Below are 22,202 nucleotides of genomic sequence, written 5' to 3' on the forward strand. Positions count from 1 at the left end.
ATTTAAGAAAAAATAATGTTCGGAAGTAATGAAAAGCGTAATTTTTAGGTCATATGACCAAGCCTTTCATCATTACAATAAGAAAAGTAAAATGAACCAATGAAAAGTTTTATTAACAAGTCACATGACTTGTTATGCTTACGTTACGCGCTGCGCGCCCCGGATGACTTCCGGATGCGCTAACGCGGCGCGTCATATGACGCATTACGCGACAACGCAGGTCCAGAATATAGTCAAAATGTCTCCACCAACCAGCGGTCGGAACACAACCCCTTTCAGCAGGCTAAATAGTTCTGTTAAATGACAACAGAAGGGACAGGCAACAAGAACCATCAGTCAAAGAGGGGAGGGCTAGTTCTTCTCTACCGGGTTACATTGGGGCGCTACCGGAACTGATCGAATTGGTAGTCTACAGTGTTTCTGGATGTTTCAGACTGAAGCTGGGGTTAGCATGAGAGCAGCACCATTTCGTAGCTCCGTCGTGGTCATTCCGCAACCAATCATGGCAGCCGTTCTTTATCGTTATTTTGGGCGGGGTGGGTGGCGGAGCCGAGCTGTTTTGCAGCCATCATTGTGTGGAGTTCAGTTCATCTCACTAGTTTTGTATTTGTCATGAGGGGTTGTTCCTAATGTTTCTATTTTAGCGAGGTCAAAAAGAGATCCCATTAGTGGCCTACTGATTTTGCTCGATTCCTTTTCTTTTTTTTTACACGATTTTTCGTTATCTGCAAAGACTAAACAGAGTATTGCGACTCTGTGTTTGTTTGTAAATAGAGAATGAACCAAAGAGAACTAATTCTAAAACAGTAAATACTTGGATAACAATCAATCAAATGGAGAGAGAAGCAGGCACGACGGATTACAACGGGGGCAAAGGCCTGCGTTAACTACCTTTCACTATCTGCAAAGAGAGAGTACTCCTAATAGAAATGAGGGGGGGGGGGCACCATTCAAAGCAGATCAGTGTGCATAAACACGAAAATGTTTTCACTTACCACGTACTTGACATTCGACAGCTTATGATATTTGCTATTAAAAAACCATTGAAATTCACTGAATAAACCATAGGTTATAGACCATATATAGTTAGGAATTAGCATTTACAAAACCTTGAAAATTCACTGAAAAACCATAGGTTATAGACCATATATAGTTAGGAATTAGCATTTACAAAACCTTGAAAATTCACTGAAAAAACCATAGGTTATAGACCATATATAGTTAGGAATTAGCATTTAAAAAACCTTATTTTACTCACACAAAACCATTGAAATTCCATATATAGTTAGTTGCACTAACTATATATTGCGCACCCGCAATCCACTGCTGATCATGTCACATATTACATCATTCATGACATGGTCAGTGACATCACTGATGACATCACTGATGACATCTCAAATGACATCACTGATGACATCACTGATGACATCTCATTTGACATCATTCTTGTGCTAATACGATAAACCTCTTCAGACTCTAATATAACCTTAGATACACTCAGTGTATACAGACACTCACACACTGCCACTCATCCATGGAGTTACTCACACACCCAGTCAGTCATGCAAAGAAACAATCTCACCTCCATTTCTTCAACTATACAGTTAAACACACCTTACTTATTGAAACATATACTAACACATATTTACTCTCTTATACAATCCCTGATACAAGTTCACAATGATCGATACAACCACTCACTCATTCAGTGGCTCTCATGCACAGTTATTTATATATGCCAACTCTCACATGTACTGTGTTTTACATATGTACTTACTATGACATGTAGCATTGAGATATCCATTCACTCATCAATACACTCATGCACACAGTCAACTGCCCATGTAGCTGTTTCCACATGCACTCTTGAACTCATACACCTAGTGAATAAACTGCTCACACATCTATGCATAGAGTCACACACCTTCCAGCCACCCCCACACAAACTCAATCTCCCATAGAAATACTTGGGCAACCAATTAATAACACATATAGCCTCTCGTATAGCTAATGATCAACACATGCAGCAGTTTACAGAACAACAGACATAATGATGCACAAATTAAGACAGTTTAGTCACTAACCCATGCATTCAGTGAGACACATTTAATCACTCACTCATACAGTCAGTCACGCACCTACTAAATCCTTCATCCAGACACTTATACATCCACTCATTCTTCAATATGTAAGACATATTTTAACTTTACAGAAACATACAGTCACTGGATGTTGTCATCAGTGATGTCATCAGTGATGTCATTTGAGATGTCAGTGTGTGAGTGTCTGTATACACTGAGTGTATCTAAGGTTATATTAGAGTCTGAAGAGGTTTATCGTATTAGCACAAGAATGATGTCAAATGAGATGTCATCAGTGATGTCATCAGTGATGTCATTTGAGATGTCATCAGTGATGTCATCAGTGATGTCACTGACCATGTCATGAATGATGTAATATGTGACATGATCAGCAGTGGATTGCGGGTGCGCAATATATAGTTAGTGCAACTAACTATATATGGAATTTCAATGGTTTTGTGTGAGTAAAATAAGGTTTTTTAAATGCTAATTCCTAACTATATATGGTCTATAACCTATGGTTTTTTCAGTGAATTTTCAAGGTTTTGTAAATGCTAATTCCTAACTATATATGGTCTATAACCTATGGTTTTTTCAGTGAATTTTCAAGGTTTTGTAAATGCTAATTCCTAACTATATATGGTCTATAACCTATGGTTTTTTCAGTGAATATTTATATATATATACATATCTGTGTAAATTTTTTTATTATTCAAAAATGATAAAATAAAGTAACATTAATAGTTTATTCATTGTTTTAAAGTAAATATGTATATATATATATATATAGATTAGTATGTATGTGTGTTTATTTTTTTAAATTACGTTTTTTTGTTATATTTGTTAAAATGTTCAGTAAATCCACTTCATAAAAAAAAAAAAAAAATTCTTTTTGTAATATATTGAGTATTTATTATTTTATTATATATTTTTAACATCAATATTTTTTTCCGGTATTTTTGTACTTCCCTGTTTAAGTATGGGGAGTCAATATTTTTGCATGCTATATTTTTTCATCGACATTTTTTACTTCCATATTTTTTACATTGATATTTTGTCAGTGAACCGGCTGCTTCCTTGTTTGCCTGCTAAACTCTAAACAAGGCTTTCTGGGTAGAGTCCTGTCTAAGGGGCTTATTACAGGTCTGGCAGGCCACAGACCTACAGACTCACGGGGCGCAGAGGTCTTCCGCAACCAACAGCGATCCCTGGCTGTGGAACTGTGGATTTGAGGCCGTAATATGCTTGGTGGGCGCCTGTAGCCCCGGAAAGCATATTACAAGATTCCTCACTTTTCATGGTCGTACGACCTCCATGAAAAGTGTGGCGGTGAAGAAACAAAGGGGCCCTACATCAGTTGCCCCCCTCTGTGTGCATGAACACCTTTAGCTGCACGCCATGGACTACAGAAGTCCATGCCATGCAGGTTCTGATTTTGACGTTTCCATTGCGGTGCCTATATCACAGGGACCACTGTGGGAACGCCAAAGCACTGCCCGGCATACAGGAGAAAACTCCTAATAAGGCCAGCAGGTCAAACACAGGTTTGGCTGTGAGAGAGCGACCCGCTCCCGCTCCCGTACTGCCAAACTCATAATAAGGCCCTAAGGCATATTACCAAAACAATATTGGTGCTAGGTTGCCAGAGAGCACCACATCTTTAGTCAAGAGCCAAAAGGAGTGATGCACTCTTCTGTCTCTCACAGTGTCCACCAACAACTACTTGCATAGGAATATGCTACCAGTGGTAAAAAAGGAAGGGAAAAGGGGAGAGGGAGAAGTGGGTAAATGAAGACACTGGACTCCACCAATCTTACTAGTCAATTCTGCTGGGCACTAAAGTATGCAATGCATAGTGATTTTGTAAAGGCAATACGAGAGACCTTTAATAAGAGACTACAGCTGTCTGACACTAATTGTAACAGTGAACTGATATAGCTTAGTAAGATCTGTGTAACTAACTCCCTGCACTGGAAACACAGGTCCTATTCAACTGAAAAATAGGTTGTGTAACTGAGAATTGGGATTAGGAATTTAGGTTTCCATCACTTACTCCAAACAATCTGCAATACAGTGATAGTCAAAAAGAGAAAATGTATGAGTTATTGCTATGTTCTGTTTTGATCAAAACGAACAGCCACATTCAAAATTGACAACAGCAAATTTCTATATAGGCTCCAACTACTAAACAGATGTACATGTTTCTACCATTTTTCCCAAAAGTGGAAATTTGCAACACTGTTTTAGTGAACAATCGCTGATGGATGAACTAATACTTTTAAACAAGATGATAGAAAAGATCACCTTTGTCGTGATTGTATTGTGTTAGCCTAATTCACAGGTATGGTGCCGTGGCCAGGGCAACTGGCGCTGGAATCTGGGGATCACGGTTTGATCCCCGGTGCCGGTGGCAGTTTAGCCCAGCACCATGTGACTCTGGGCAATAGCTTGCTTAATCTTCCTGACTGCCCCCAGTGCCTGGAGACCCTTAAGAGTGATTGATCGCGCTTTACAAATGTGGATTATTATTATTATTATTATTCAACTTGCAAAAGCAATCTGTTACCTTATAAACGCATACAAGCATACAGAGAACAGAAATGCAACACAATTAAGAATATGGCAATTCCTCAAAATGAGAGAATCTGTACCCATTAAAGTACTCCCATGAGTAAATGCTGAATTACTTCTATTTTGGATTTCCAAGCATCTTCAACGGTATGCTTAGACAGCTCCTCAAGGCGTGAGTTTCCAAGTTTACTACTGAGTGGTTTAATGTGACACATTCCCCATGATCACTTTCCCAAATGGCCTAATTAAGCAATGCCTAGGCTTAAACTCTGGGGATATTGTACCCAATGAGACAATGCAATGTTTTATTTGTTTTAATTTCTATGGCAAAAACATATTTCTCTGCTGAGAAACCTCTTCCCATCCATCTCCTCCAAGTTTGGAGGTGTTTTGTTCTCCTTTGGATCCTGAAAGGTAAAGCTCCAATAATTTGAAGTGTCTGAAAGAGTAAGAATTGAGTTTGTGACTGCCCACATGCATGCAAGTTTGCAGCTATTCACAAAGTTATATGACTAATCACACCTTGTCTCACTCACTTCCCACACACTGCACAAGAGTGACTATTTCACATTTATCTGCACTGGTGGTGGGGAAATATGCACAAAGAAACCCATTTACAACTAGATTTGAAAGATTCCTTTCATGAATTCCTAGCAGGAATAAATAAAGACATTTAGGGACATATTTATACATTTACAGCCAAAACTGCTTATGTGGATTGCCCTCAAAGACTTTTGCAGAGACACATTGAAAATAGCTTTCAATACACATATTTCACATCTGGATTAACAGGAAGTAAATCAAATTGTCCTTCAGGTTCCATTTTTATTCATGCAGCGTAATTTGCAAACTTTGAAAAAGGCAGAAAAGGAAATTGCAATGGATACCTTACCACAGTAATTCCATCATTCAAAAGTGATTCTCCAAATATCATCATGTAAAGTTGTTCATTGACGCTGGCTTCTTCAAAAACAGCCAATACTGCCACAGGGTCCACTGCAGCAATCAGGCTGCCAAAAAGCAAGTTCTGCAGTAAACCAATGTCACTGAGTCCAAATACTTCTATCTGACATATACCAAAGAGTGAGAGACCAATGCCAAATGCATTCATCAGAGTTCCAGCCACGGCCCACCAAGTAATAGTCCCAATGTTTTCAAAGAATGGACGAGTAGGTAAAAAATATCCTCCTTCAATGATAATTGGAGGAAGCAGATATAAAAAGTATATGTCTGTCCTCATTGCTGGTGGTGCTTTGTGGTCAGTTCCAAAAATAATTCCGCCAAGTAATGCTCCTATTGCAATGAGAATGCAGCTCTCTGGCATGATGGATGGCAGTTTGTGATACAGGTGAAAACCTTGAAACAAAACAAAAATTGTTTGTTAAACAAATATAAATGTTAATCAACACACTGGATATCACAATGGACAGTATAGTATTTTGCCCATAACAATTCTGGGAAATCTGAAGATGCAAATTGAGTGAATAATATTGATTCTGTGCACTACCTCATCCAATATCTCTGTGCCCACAGTGACTAAAGGCATAATGCCATTTTCTTGTTTACATGCATAGGTTTCGCTTAGGCTTCCAAAACAATCAATTTGTGATACACAATTCTACATCCTTATTTGTGGATTTAGGAGTAAAATTTTCATAGCACAGAAAATATTTTTAAACAATTAAAATTAATCCGCCATGATAATTTTTCTGGCAAATGCGGTAATAGGTATCCAAACAGAGGTTTTACAGAGAACAAGACCATGGAAAAAGCAGTAAGCACCAACTTAGGGACTCATAAGTTTATGGGTACCTGGAAATGATTTCTCTAGATGGAAACATATTGTATTCTTGAGAAATAAATAAAAGAAGTCACATGAACAAATATCCATTTTCCTATAAAGGTTTCCTATCTGTTGAAATAATCATTACATTTGCCCTGGTGGAATACTCTCGGAAATATACAACAATCATAAATGTACATGAGTACTTCTAAGATTCTTTGCAAATCACCAATAATAAATAATCTAATTCAAACATATGAAGAAAACTGTAAATATGATACATGCAGTAGCAAATTCACCTTTAGGAAGATGCTTAAATGGTTTCTGTAATCTAAAGCCCTCCATATCATCCAAAATACATCATGCTATTTTATTGATATTGAGTTTCAGGCTATCTGGCTGCTCCAAAGAAAATAAGGTTTCAATGTCTCAGCAATTCTGATCACCTCATCTAAGTACTTAGGTTGAAATGTAAATTGTAGAGATTTTTAATCAATGACAAGAAATTTCTGGTTAGGAATGTATCAATATATATCTCCTGGCTGCATTCAGTAAAAATACATGGAAATAGTAATGAGGGTAATGAGAAGTGGTGCTTTCTCCAATTTAGAACAATCACAGACTGACCTTACAGTACCCAGTCCATCATTAACCATTGCCAATCCAAACATTTCAGCCCTCCAATCAACTGACAAAGGTGAACAACCATTAGGTCAGCCTTTTACAGCAACCAAGACATTAACCAAGCGGGAATGAAAACGTTTTAGAAAATCAAGAAATAGAAGGCACTCCAGACAGGCAATCAACTTTCCCGACAACACTGTCCAGGGATTGAAACAGAATGACCACGACACGGCCCTCACTCCTCCGGACACAATTACAAACAAGGACCAACCGTGCCCCTTATCCATCCAATCCATTTTCCCCAGCAGCCCAAATAACACCAAAAGGGAATCATCGTAGACTGGGAATGTATACAGCATATTTAAGCCTCCAAGGAAAGAGAAACACCCTACATCCACCCAGGCAACACAGTCTGAAAATCCCCCAATTACATCAAAGAAATGTAAGAAAGAAACAAGTATAACTAGCCTACGTGAAGAACATTCAGTTACTGACAATGGGTGAAAAGAAAACTGCCTTCCGGACATAGCCTGTACCCCTAACCCGGGAAGCAACAAAACAACATAGATGAAACCGTGTCCACTCCTTCGACAATTATTAAGCCACCAATGTCCTACAATTTACCGGGAAGGGCAGCACGCCTACCATTGCACTTGGACTCCTCTTTAAACATCAACAAATTGGATTTTATCCCCCACTACGTATCAAGGGGAACCCATGACATCTTAAATAGAAGCGTCCTGCTCAAATTTTTTAAAGCACTGCACCCTCTGAGCCACATAACCTCCAACGACATTGCTAGTATAGCGTTTAAACAGAACACACATGTTATGGGCCAAGAAACAACTACAGCTTCATTTTCAGCCATTTCTTTTATTGAACAAATCTGGTAGCAAAGGGACCAATTTGCAAAGTGGGGCATTAAGCTAAAAAAGATTGACCCTCCCTGCTACACCAACCTGCTCCAACCATTTAGCCACTCGGCGGGCCTGTTAAAGGGAGCCAAACGCCCAGATCATCAAACCCCCCAAAAGAGGAAAGAGTGCACAACTAAAAAAATCACCATCACCTTTGCTAATCCAGCAGCCATTAAGGCCCCTGGATTTTGGGATCTAATCGCAGTCAGATCACCCCCAGATTTGGCATAAACCAACACCCACGTAGTTACCAACTCACTCCCAGGCTGTAACATCTGCTCCTGGAATGTGTTCGGCCTTAGCTCCGAACCAGAAGATCCAGGCCTCACGAAATTCATTTAAAAGTACAAAATTCTTCTCTTCCAGGAAACCTGGATGACCAATCCCACACCTATAACTGGATACAAGGAATTTCAGAGGCCGGCCAGAAGAGAGAGCCAAAGGAGGCCTTTCAATTTTCATTTCAACTGAAATTCCATGGTTAAGCTTCAACAATAGACCTAGAGGTCTCCTGGCTGCAATGTGTCAAACTTGAAGCCCCGCCCTTCACTTGCCTGCTTATTCTTAACACCTATATCCATCCAGTGTTCAAGCGAAAAAAGATAAGAATAGGCCATTTACTAGCAACACTGGCAACTTTAAAACTCGCCCATCAGGACGCAAACATCATTGTGTCAGGGGATTTCAATATAAACTTATTGCAAGACACTAAAGAGCGAATACAGGTACCGAAACAACGAGACGCGCTTGGCAAGAGATGCGCGGTCAGTTTGGCGGAGCTCTCAATGAGAATGATAAATGGGAGCAGCCCAACAGAAAGCCCAGCAGCATACACCAGGATCACCCAAAAATCAGCTTCAACAATAGACTACATTTTTACAGATCACAACCTTTTCCCATCGATCACTAACTTCCAAATAATGGACAGGATTGAAAGCGAACACCAACCACAATCGTTCACATTTCTAAGTAACATAGATAACCCAGTGCCAGCCAGAGTATTATCCCATCAAACGCAAAGCTACAATTTAAAACATCTTGCATGGAAAACGGATTCGATCAACAACATCTTGGGGACATGCACCCACCTCCTGGAAAGATTTCAAATTGAATCCACAAACACAAAGGCATGGGAGCGATTTATCCTAGAATTAAACCAAAAATTCTGCAACCAGGTGGCAGGGAAAAAATTGAGAAGACATCAAGGGGCTGATTGGTTCACAAAAAAACTCAACTGAACAGACATCTAAGAAGACTACGCACCCAGTGCTCCGCCCTCTCCCAGGATCTCTTGCAATTAATAACCAAAGCCAAAACAGACCTAACAAGAGACACTAAGGCAGAAAGAACAACTCTGGGCCAAACTCCACCATTCCACCAAACAAAGGGATTCCAGGCTCTTTTGGGAAATAATCAATCAGGTAACAAACGGAAAGAACCGGCACTACAACTCAGACATAATGGAGGACACCTGGAGAGCCCACATTTATATAATGAAACGGCAACTGTCTGTCCGGCAACTTGTGGTTCAGAACCAGCAGGTCACGTCAAAATCACTTCCAACCCAGAAACACCTGAACACTTCTTGCAAATCCGGAAAGAGACAGTTCTAAAAATTATTTAAAAACTCACACCTGAGGGAGCTCCAGGACCCAACGGGCTGCCAAATGCCTTGTTCAGGTATAATCCTTCATTCTGGTCCGACCTCCTCATGCCACTTTTCTCTTCCGTCTTAGCATTGTGCATCATTCCAGACTCTTAAAGGGGCAGCGTTTTGAACCCAATACACAAGTCGGACTCTCGTTCTCACCCCTTCAACTACCGTCTGATAGCCTTAATTGACGTGGAGGCAAAAATGTATGCATCAAACCTGTTGGCTGATTTGGAGGATTGGGTCAGAAAATGTAACCTCATTTCCTACGCCCAAACAGGATTTAGGGCAGGGATGGGAACACTTACGAATATCTCCGTGGTCACCCTGCTAGCCAACCAAGCCCTTGCAAAATCCAGGCCTCTTAACGCATGCTTTATAGACCTCAAAGCAGCCTTTGACAAAGTCCAGAGAGTCAAATTATGGGCAAAAATGCATAACTGGGGTGCTCCAACTAAACTCTTGGACGCCATCATCAACTTGTACACCCAGACGTGGGTTCAGGTCAGGAAAGGAGACGAGCACATCATAACGAAAAAGTTCCAAACTCTTAATGGGTTAAAACAAGGGTGTGTGCTGGCACCCTGCCTCTTCAACATCTACACCGCCGACCTTGACAAACAACTATGGTCAATCCAATCTGACCCCACAAAACTGGGCAACGTCCCTACACCCAGTTTACAATACCCGGATGATATTGTGCTCCTCGCACAAACACCTGTAGGCTTGCAGCGATTCATCAGCAAACTAGGTGTTTATACCATCACAGCTCAACTAACCATCAATCTCCAAAAAACAAAAGTGATGTGCTTTGCCAGACGAGTCAAAACAAAGGCAAAACGCAAATTCATCCGGCACTTGGATGGGCAAGCCTTGTCCCAGGTAGATTCATATAAATATCTTGGTTTCCAGATAGATTGCACCCTCAATTTTAAATCACAATTGGAACAAGGCCGTACCAGAGCTAAACAACTTCAGTTTGCATTTAGAGTCTTAAAGAAAAAAACTTACAGGATGTTCTACAGGTCACTTGCCTAAAGCCATTTCAGCAGAATTCCTACCCTCAATCTCATACCGCTCAGAAATTTTAAACCTTAAAGACGCCACCTCCTTAAACTTAGCACAATCAACCTTTTTTAAGGACCTGTTCTTGATCCCCCGACACATCTCATAATCCCAAATACGACTTGAGTATAGACTAAGAAACCAGACTCCCTATAGACGAGGGGCATTAGCCAAATACTACTGGAGAATGCCGGATACTGATGATAATACCCTTGCGCACCACTGAAGGGAGGAAATTGAAACCCAAGCCAGGCCAAGTAACATAACGGTCAGTGTTCTGAAGGACTCCCTTGCGGCATTGCAGCTCGAGGAGGCCTGGCTCACCCTCCCCACCTGTTCCAGTTTCAAAACTGTATTTAACAAGGCAATCAAACGGACTTCCTTATCAATAGACAAAAAAGCTTCTCCAAAAAAAAACATACCTGGGCCATGATGCAAGGCTATCAGTGGCTGAAACCCCAACCTTACTTGCTAGACCACTTTTCCCAGTAGAAAAAGAAAAACCTAACCTTACTGCAGCTGGGGTCATTTCCATCAAAAGACCTGACACCCAAAATGGACATACCCATGGCAATCCAAGGAATGCCGCTTATCTGGAGGAGGGGAGGAGTCTTTTCTACACTTACTATGCATCTGCCCCTCCCTGGCAGAGACCCACAGCACGGTCCTCCGGGAAGCCTTTAGGAAGGAACAAATAAGGTCATGTAGAGCAGCCGTCATCCAAAGCTTTGGAGGAATATCACTCCAACTGTCCTGTAGAGCCACAAAATTCCTGAAAACTGCAGCAACTGAACTGGAAAAAAAAGAAAAACTAACCAAACAAGCTTTAGCATTACCCATCTAGAAACTCACTGATGGTATTGGTAGTATGTTTTATACTTATCTGTTTTTATTTCAAAATGTACATTTCATGTATGGTGGTTTTCCACTCTTTTATGATTTTTGTATGAAATCAAATAAAAGTATTTATTTATTCATAGTAATGAGGGTGATGAGAAGTGTACATCATTTTAGTTGCTACTGAATACAACCTGATTTGGTGAATTTCGTGGGGCACACTAAACGTGATTCTGAACAGGTAACAGCAGATTTATTGTCCGCGCTTTTGCTATCATAGCCGCTGGATTCAGGGTTGGGCAGAATGAGTATATTTCAAAGGAGAACATTTCTCCAGCTGTCCCCTAAACTTTGTGAGGGAAACTCTACCAAAGATTATGATGAATCATCTGCCCATTTTAGATTAATTGATATGCCCACTTATCTAGTAAAGATACCTTCTCAAACAGGTGCCTTTTAAAGGGTGGGAGATTTCCATTTAAAGGAAATCTATAAGCTGGAAATAAACCACCCAACTACAGCAGGCCGGAAGCCTATTATGTGGGCAATGGTAATGTACAGACATTTGATGAGGTACACTTTCAGGGGTAACATTTGCTGGCACAAATTAAACCTGCTTTGATGTAGATTGTTGGATTATAGAATGGTATCTCTTTCTACCAAATTGACTTTTTAATGGTGGACACTGCACAGAACAGTCTACATCCATATTGGAAGAGGTTATACACATATATGGCTACTGGAAATTTAGCTGGTTCCCTGACCAAATGAATATTATATCTTTGTTTTATGAATAGGGTTCCTTCTAAGTGCCTTACGACCAGGGAACATCTTAAATCCAAACATCCTGAATGTTAACATAACAGTAACCACTTAAATAAAATTGACACAATTGGTTCATGATGGGGTAACAGGCACAAGAACTATACTGAGGTAACAAAGCTGTTGTAATGAATATTATTGGTATTTCATTTAGTAATTACAATCCTATGCCTTTCCCCCACACAGTAATTACTTAATTTTAAATAATTAGCCAGCAGTATCATAGACAGGAGAGATCTTGGGTGACTTTAATTTCAAAGATACCTCAAGAGAATTAAATGCACAGATAAAACACTTTTAAAACATTTCAAATGACAGAATGCCAACACGAGACAGCATTCAAACCCCAACCCTGATAAAAATCCAAGAAAGGTTCCCCAGGACATCATATAATAATTAACAAATGTAGTGCAGAGACTCAAGTGCAAACAAGGCAATTGTCCACAAATGATATCCTCTATAAGCTTACCTACGAGGAAGAGTATATATATATATATATATATCTTTGCACATAGGTTTCAGTAGAAGTAGTAGCAGAATATCTCATGTCATTGTGGCTTGGGCCAAAATTAACAAAAAGAAAGTCAGATTTTCAAGATGAAGCTGCATTGTATAATTACCCTTCATTCTTACATTTTTGAGAAAGGAGTTACTAAAAAATGCACTAACCTTTTTGGCAGAAATACAGTCAACTAAGACATCTAAACACTCAGAACCTGTTACCTTGAACTGCAATACTGGATGTCTAATAACTCTCTCAGGATTAACCCACGAACAATGAGTTTATCCTGATCAGTACAAAATCCAACAACGACTCTGAATCTTCTCTTCTGATTAAACATGATCTTGAAACCTTCTTCCCCTTGATTACCTTCTTTCCTTTATCCATAAAACCTTGGAATTCATAGAGACAACCAATGATGGCTAGCACTATGTATGAACAAAGTTGCAAACTTGTTCCTTTATTCAGTGGAGAAAATTAGGCACTTCCTCAAATTTGATCATTTGAATATTACTGCTCTGATCATTTAATCACCAGATGCAAGTAATGACTCCCAGGCAGATGTTCCACATGCATCTTAATCCCAATGAAGGTCAATCTCCATGCAGCAATCTACAGTGTGTCACTAGACATTCCTTGTACTTTTTAAAACTTGTAATATTGAGGGGACAATGTGGTCTGAGGTGCAGAGACAACATATTGTTGGAATGCCCAACAATTTAAAATTTAATGGCATTAAACCAATCTTTCAATGGGGTGCCTCCAATTCGTTGTATTCTCTACCCGGTTCACCAAACACTCAGTGAAACTTCCTGTCCTCCAGGAAAATATGGGATATATATCTATTGCTCCTCCAGCTAATCATTTCACCATTCTGTCCTGCAAACCTGCCTTGTCCCATGCCCCAAGTGATGAAAAGATATAAATGATACTCCTTACCTCCTAGTTCCTCATAATGTACAATACATTTTATAATGTTTGCTGTAAAGCTTCCTATTGCGATTTGGAAAGAATTAGTGAGACATGTTCTGAGTCCTAACAGTGTGGTCATTATTTATTTATGTGATATTTCACATAAATACATAATGAACACACTATGAGGACTCAGGACATGCCCCAAGGAGATAACCAGTACTTAGTTACAATGATATTGTCAGCAATTATCCACGCTCTTCTAACCTATGTGTGGAAATGGTGGCCACTGAAAAACAAACATTGACAGACAGAAATGTCTGAGGAACTTATACAGTTGCTCAAGGAGTTGGGACTGATGGTACCATAGTACCAAAGGCAACTGTCAAGCTTGAGACACTGATCTATAGAGACGAGTATCCATTGTGAAAAAGGGCATAATCTGCCTATGCTGGATATTAACTCTTAATCCCCAGGCACAAACCTTGATGTTGCATTCCTCCTGTTAAGCTTCCAATCTAAAAACCTCATTAGATGAAATACAGTAATAATATTCGAGAAATATATCTGAATGACTATGATAATGTCTCACACCAGCACAGCTGCAGTCAGATACAGAAAGGGAAACCATTGCAGTCCTGTACAATTTAGAACAGTCAGGCTTATCTGTGCTGTCTCTCTCCTGGCCTTCATTTGACAAGCAGGCCTGGGGCAATGTGGGGCTGGTCAAAAGCAGGCCTCAGATTTAATGTACTGATATTTGGTTCATGTGAGAAATTGGATTATTTATTGGTTGAGGGGGCGAAACTCTACTCAAACAACAATCACAATCCCTGTCATAGTAAACTGTAAAAAGTCACTAAATTAACCTGTGCATAACTCTCCCTCCGGTAGCTTGGAACTAAAGCAGTCAGGATTAAATCAGAGGCATTGTGTAAGGTATTTATGCAGCTCACAAAACAGTAATAAAGTAAAAATACAACACAAGAAAAATCCCACACCAATTTACAAGACTATAGTAACATTTAATAAATTATTTGACACCAAAACAAAAAAAATCCAATCTTTAAATCCGGAGATATGCAATTGAAAAGACTTTGCTAAGTATACCGCTTAAAAGCACTAAGGGAAAATGCTATTATCTGGTTGGGCCAGACTGGGACAAAGTCACAGGTTCAAGGCAACTGCGAAGGAGAACGAGGTGCTGTGATGCAAGATCCTGCAACCAGATGCTTCGAGTTGCGTCACACTGCATCAGTTCCGAGTGAGCCCACAGTTGGGTTAGAAGGAGTACAGTCTGATGCCAGTAAAGGGCACTTCTTGGGCCTCACTCCAGCGGAGGCCAGCAGCATGGCACAAGCAGGTTCACTAAGGGTTTGGTGAGCTGACAAGATACCAGTGAGGTCTCTAGACCGTGTTATGTCCCTGTAGCTCAGAACAGTAGGCCAGTCAGCTAGCCCTTGGAGTCACTCTGGTGAGTCTGGGTTCAAGGAGCAGGTCCAGTGTTCCTTCCTTAGGCAGCAAGGCTGTGACTCTTGCCACAGGGCGGTCAGGCAGTCCTTTAAGCAGCAGGGCCGCAGAGCAGCCTTTCTTCTGAGTCTACCACAGGGCCAGATTTCATCTCAAGTGTTGGTCTCAGGGTCCAATATTGTATACCTGGTGACAACTTTGAAGTGGGAGAAAGGTCAAGACTTTCTCCCACATCTGGTTATAGAAGTGTCTTCCTTCCCATGCCTGGTGTTGAGGGGTCTGGACTAAAAATAATCTAGTGTGAAGTCCTTAGTGAGTGTGCTGAGGCAGCCCCTTTGAAGCACAACTGTGGTAGGTGACAGCTCAGCCCCTCTTGACAACACATAGCCCCCTTTTGTATCACTGTCTGTGAGGAACACACAAAGGCTAACTGCCAACTACATCTAGTCATGCGACCCAGGATAAAGGCTGCAGGCACCAAATGGTTAGGACAAGAAAATGCCAACGTTCTAAAAGTGGAATTTTCAGAATTGTGACTTTAACTTGACTTTGACATTAAAGAGGACTTTAAATTACAATTCACTAGTGTTACAACAATGCATTTTTACGGATTCCCAAGCAAAAGTCATCACTTATTAAATGTAATAAGGTAACCCATTTATATCTAATGGGAGATGTAGGCCTTGCAGTAGTGCAGTAGCAACAAATGTATTTAAGAGTTTTTCACTACCATGACATGTGAAACTTAAAAGAATGTGTCCAACTTTTTAAATACAATGCACAATTCCCTTTGGGCTGTTTAGGACCTTCCCTGGTGTGACTTGTATATATTAAAAGGAAGGTTTAGGTCTGGCAAAAGATTTATTTTTGCCAAGTCGAACTGGCAGTTTAAAACAGCATGCAGGCTGCAAAGGCAGTCCTGACATATAATTTGAAGAGGTACTTAAGTGGGTAGCACAATACTTACTGCAAGCGGAGCAGTAGCATTTAATTTACAGGCCCTGGGTACATTTAGCACCACTTTACTAGGGACTTTTATGCAAATTAAATTGCCAATTTTACCACGTACAAAGGTGTGAGCACAAATACTTTAGCACTTGTTAGCAGTGGTAATGTGCACAGAGTTAACAAAATCTGGTACAGAAAACAGGAGGGGTGAAGGCAAAGCATTTGGGAGGGAACCTGCAGAGATGGCCAAGTTAAAAAAAATAACAGTTGATGGACAGAATGCAGAACAATGTCATACATTCACCCCAGTACGGAGATCTGGGCCTAAATCCATCGTTTTTTTGCACTCCACACCACCCCAGTTCAGACATGGCCATATGCAAATAAGCCTTGACCCTGTGCCTCATGGGAACAGTCCATCCCGACCTGCCAAGCCATGTCTTTCCTCGACCGGAATCAAGCATCCTAGGACCGGTTTCTGGCTATCAGCCGTCTTCAGCCAGGATAGCTTGACTCCAGTGGTGTGGAGAGCATGGGACTCACGTCTGAGCATACCCATCCCACTCGGGGTGACAAATGCAAAAATAACAGTTGATGGACAGAATGCAGAACAATGTCATACATTCACCCCAGTACAGAGATCTGGGCCTAAATCCATCGTTTTTTTGCACTCCACACCACCCCAGTTCAGACATGGCCATATGCAAATCAGCCTTGACCCTGTGCCTAATGGGAACAGTCTAGCCCGAACTGCCAAGCCATGTCTTTCCTGGACCGGAATCAAGCATCCTAGGACCGGTTTCTGGCTATCAGCCGTCTTCAGCCAGGATAGCTTGACTCCAGTGGTGTGGAGAGCATGGGACTCACGTCTGAGCATACCCATCCCACTCGGGATGGCCAAGTTCAACAGCTTAGTATCCTAGTTTGATGATACCTGACATTTAAAAGATAATTATGAAGTACGAATGGTGTCCCCAGATGCAACAGGTTCCAGTTATAGGGTTTGTGACACTAGCTAACTTCAAGATTCTTTTTCTGGCTTTAAAGAGTAGTTCTACACCCAACATAATAAATCCAATCCAATCCTTCAACATCCTGATCTAACAACCATATTTGCTTTCTGGTACCTTGTTGCTACTGTTGCATCTTACTGAAGCAGTAGTTAAACCATACCCTAATGATATTCTTTTAAGACCATTGATTCCAACACAAATAACCATTCTGGATGGCCTTTAATGATATGCCAAAGCCCCTTTCAAGGGAATATCCTCCTTACAGTGTGCAGACATTCAAGTACATGGCTAGATTTGTACTTGCCCTTGTTTTGTTTAAAGAACCTACCTCCTTCTATACTCCTAGTCTCAAGAGGCAGAACTCTCCTGTCCACGTATAGTTATAAATGCATATTTTAAGAGACTTAAATTTGCTCTGAAATAGTTTGTGAATTCACTTTCATCCTACACATACACAACACACTCTTTGGAATATTTAGTACCACAGAATCATTTTATTCCCTAAAGAAAACTGCGGTGCATGCTAGGGTGAACAGGAAGAACAGCATCTGTGGTTTGCTCATAATGTCCAAATAACTCAGGGCCATCTCCAGTAGATGCTGGAGGCATCAGAATACCCAAGTAATAGCTTGTAAGAAGTAGAATATAGTTAAATCAGTAGAAAAATATATCCAATGTTTTTTTCTAGTAGTGTGACATCTTTGTACAAAGGTCCTCCTCCTGAGAAAATCATGGTGGAAGAGGAAGCAAGGCAAAGGAGGTAGAAGTGGGGGTGTGGTTTTCAAGTTTTCAAGTTTCAAGTTTTATTTATTATGATAAGGAACTCTTTCGAGGTCCACACAAAAACCAGAAAATACATACAAGAAAAAATTCATAAAATGTCTTTTTAACACTAAACACAAATGAAAAAAATAACATATTAATAAAGATCCAAGAAACATTTAAAGAAGCCATACAATTTAAAACAAAACATTTCATTAGGAGGGTTAATCAAGGCCATCTGAAATGACTGGGCAGAAAGAATATTAAGTTGTAAGCAAATTGGACGTAACCATCTGTGCCTGTAAGACATCAGGACCGGACAAACAAAAATGACATGATTTAAGTCCTGAACATGCTTTTGACAAAGATCACAGAGTGGGGAGTGACCATACCATCTGGCATAAAGAACTTTCAACGGAAGCAGGTTTTGTCTTATTAAGTACACTAAGCGACGAGCGCCATGAGGGATGTTCCAGTACATATAAGGTTGCGCTTTCCGCAAGAGGCATGATTCAATGACAGGAGTACAACCTTTTTTTAACAGACGGGAATCTCTGTCATGACAAAACCCCAATTCCCATGAAGAAATCTTCAATATAGATTTTAATTGAAAAGAGGATAATGAAAATAGGGTTTCTTCATCCAATTTCAATTGAGCCACAGCAAATCTAAAAATTTTTACAATCAAAGAATGTTCATTTAGACTTCCTAACAATTCATTTTTTATAAGAAATCTCAGAGTATTAGGTTCACTTTTTACTATGCCTACTACCCAACGAATGGAGCCAGCCAAACCTTGGGCCCAGCTGCTACGCAGGCCAAGTTCCTGTCTCATAGAAACAGTCGAACTTGCTGAACTAACAGATAGTAAACTGCGCAAGATTTTCCCTTCCGTTGAAGATAAAAAACTCCATTGATTTTGCTCTATTAATTCTAAGCCATATAACAGGGAGGCAGGGACTTTTGCTCTAAAAACATCTAAGAGAATTGAGAAATGCCTTCTACCTGTAGCTTTATACAAGGCTACTAAACTCTTTCCCTGAGAAATAGCCTTTCGGGAGTTATTATCTATATGGGCTTTGTCACTTAGATTAGCTGTGACAATTTTACCAAGGAAGGTATAAGATTTCACAGTTTCCAATTTTTGCTCCCCCACAGACCAAGGAAAATTCAGAAATTTAGGTTTCTTCCTGCCGGAGAAACACATCACTTTGCTTTTTGCCGCATTTATCAATAGGTAATGGTTTTCAGCATATTCAGACAATGCCTGCAAGCGATTATTTAAACCCTTCGGGGTAAGGTCCAGAATCAGGATGTCATCTGCATACATGAGGCATGCAATTGGGACCCCCCCCAAGGACGGGGCAATACCAGCGCACGCTGAAAGGGCAACAGGTAAATCGACTGTATAGAGGGAAAACAGCAAGGGGGCCAAAAGGCAACCTTGCTTTAACCCATTAGAAGTAAAAATTAATTTAGATAAGTCGCGTTCACCTCCCAATAGAACTCTGCACCAAGTATCTGAATAGAGTGCACGAATTAACTTAATTAAATATAAGGGCATACCCAAATCAGATAACTTTCTCCACAATAATATCCTATCCACTTTATCAAAAGCGGTGGAGAAATCAATAAAAGCCCCGTAAACCTGCCCACCACGAATTTTAACATATTTTTCTGTGAGGACTTGTAAAGCCGACAGGTTATCTAGAGTTCCATGATTCTGTCTGAAACCTGTTTGTTCAATAGGTAGAATTTTAAAATCAGTTACCCATTGATTCATTAAAATAAGAATACATTTTGCGAAAACTTTACCTATGGCATCAAGCAAAGCGATTTGACGATAATTTTGAGGAAGATCTCTTGCCCCCTTTTTAAATAAGGGGACAATGATACTTCCTTTCCAGGAGGGGGGGACTGTTCCACTAAAAAAACAAAATTTAAAAACTGGAAATAGGATCTTGCTCCAGAGTTCACTCTGTTGTTTTAATACTGAGATAGGGACTTTATCTGGCCCCATCGCACCTGAGGAACGCATGTTCATGATAGCAAATTCAATTTCCTTTTCAGAGGGACAATCAAATACACATGAAACATTATTGGAATCCACCATTTGTACTTGCACATTATTATTACTATACAGTTTCTCAATGTATTGGACCCAAATCTGTTCCTCAATGGGAATCGGAGTGGCACAGGCTCTGGTCCCACAGCCCTTGCCAATTAAAGACCAAAACATTTTTGCTTGACCGTTATAGGAAGCTTCCCTCAATTGTATCCAGAGGGAGTCTTCCTTATCACGTTTTAAACGGGCCTTAAGCCTAACTCTCCTTCTTTTTAAAATAGACAATTTATGCTTGGCTTCATAAGAAAAAGATAAATATTGCCCCCTTATTACTTTATTAATTTCTATATTTAAAGCCCGCAGAGAAGGGGGGACTGCAAGCGATTTTTTCACCCCAGGTTTTTTCTTTGCTATTGCAATTACCAAATCTAAAAAATTAGCAAACCTTGACAGCTCTCTTCCTTCCCAGAGAGATAAACTCTTGACAGTTTGATTCAAAAGGGGCAACAGACTTTCAAAACAGCGAAAATTCCAGAAACATTTCCCACAATTTGAGTCGAAATTCACCAGATCCCTCTCCATGCTCCAAGAGTCAACTTTCGGAAGACTGACGGAGACTGTAAGCAACAACGCATTATGGTCACTAAGATTAGACTCAATGACCTCCATATTTTTCAACTTGGAAAATAGAGCATAATCAGACATGACATAGTCAATGATTGAATTTCCCTTATGTGATTTATGCGTACAAGCTGCCGGGGTGTCAGACGGAAGCCTCCCATTCACTATTAAACAGTCGGCTTTATATAGACCTTCTAGAACAAGTTTACCCCTTTTGTTAGTTTTAACTTTGACAGGGAACTGGGCCGATGGGATATTCAAAGATTCTTCCCTAAGTTTATTTCTAAATAAAGCTAGCCCACAATTGGAAATATTACAGTTAAAATCACCAAACATTAATACATAAGGAGGCGAAATAACATCCATCGCAGCATTTAAGAAGGAAAATAGCGTTTTGAGACCATCATTATAACAGCAATTTGGGGGGATATAGATGTTTATTATTATCAACGATCTTTTAGGGCAGTCCTCAAAAACATCTTTTAAGGTTATTGCTTGAAACAAATTCCCTGGATCGAGATAATGAGAATAATTCCATTTTATTCTATTTGTTAACATACATGCTATTCCTCCCTTTGCATGACCTCTTCTAGCGGAGATTGCACTCTTTTCTAAAACAAAAAAATCCTTTTCTAACGCTATTCTACCTTCCACCCATGTTTCTTGCAAACAGATTATATCCACCTTATGTGAATACAAAAAGTCTAATTTCTCCTTACAATCTTTAAAACCTGCTGTGTTCCACGAAATAATCTTCAGCTCTTTGTTAAAAATGTAAATGCGGTTTAAGGCCGGACGAAGCTTTACTTGCTAAAACTCCCGGGAGCCAACTCCATTTAGATTCATCCTCCTTCAACATTTGTTTCAAAGGGGGATTTTTATACAACACTTGCCTTTCATTCCTGGACACACATATTTTTAAATCCTCTGAACCAGAGCTAGACCACTCCGTCAACTTCAAACCCAAATGGGGAGAGGATGACAAATTGGGGAATGCCTGAGAATTACGTTTTTCCCCAAAATATGGAATAACATCTATTCCTCTAATTTGCAATTCTGCAGCCCACTGTAGAATAAGATTTAACACTACTTTAGAATGAAATTTCACCCTTGTCGATCTCCCTAACAAAGAGTTAAGAAGGAATACTACGTCCAAATCAGACGTTTGAATTAATTTTAAACCTTCAATTTCTTTGAAACAACTAAGTAGGGCAGATCTATTTAAAATTAAATCAGTATCAAATAAGGGCAAAAAATCAAGAAAAAAAGTATCTACAGTTATTTTTTCTTTGATAGGACTAACTACAGTTGGGGGTGCCTCAGAGAGAGGACGTGCTAGTGGATTAAAAGAAGGGCGACAAGAATTATCAGAGGAGGAAGTGACCTTAGGAACATCTTGATAAGGTACTGCGGATGGGTTAAGACAGGAAGTGAAAGGATTAACAACGGGTGAAGTAACCCTATTGAGAAAAGGATTAGTAGGATTTATAGGACCTAGACCCGTGGAAGTGGACTCCACTTTAGGGGAGGCAATCAACGCTTCTACGGGAACAGG

At 40.0% G+C, this 22,202-nt stretch overlaps 1 protein-coding gene across 1 annotated transcript in view; it reads right to left on the reverse strand.

The window, feature by feature from the left end:
- LOC144773148 (sodium/hydrogen exchanger 4-like) overlaps positions 1–22,202 on the reverse strand; it is a 527,634-nt gene that overhangs the window by 476,938 nt on the left and 28,494 nt on the right. The window contains exon 2 of the mRNA XM_078658005.1: positions 5,548–6,011. Within this exon, the coding sequence (XP_078514131.1) occupies positions 5,548–6,011 (464 nt within the window). The remainder of the gene's footprint in view (positions 1–5,547; positions 6,012–22,202) is intronic.

The sequence above is a fragment of the Lissotriton helveticus genome, chromosome 8 (assembly GCF_964261635.1).
Source record: "Lissotriton helveticus chromosome 8, aLisHel1.1, whole genome shotgun sequence".
NCBI lineage: Eukaryota > Metazoa > Chordata > Amphibia > Caudata > Salamandridae > Lissotriton > Lissotriton helveticus.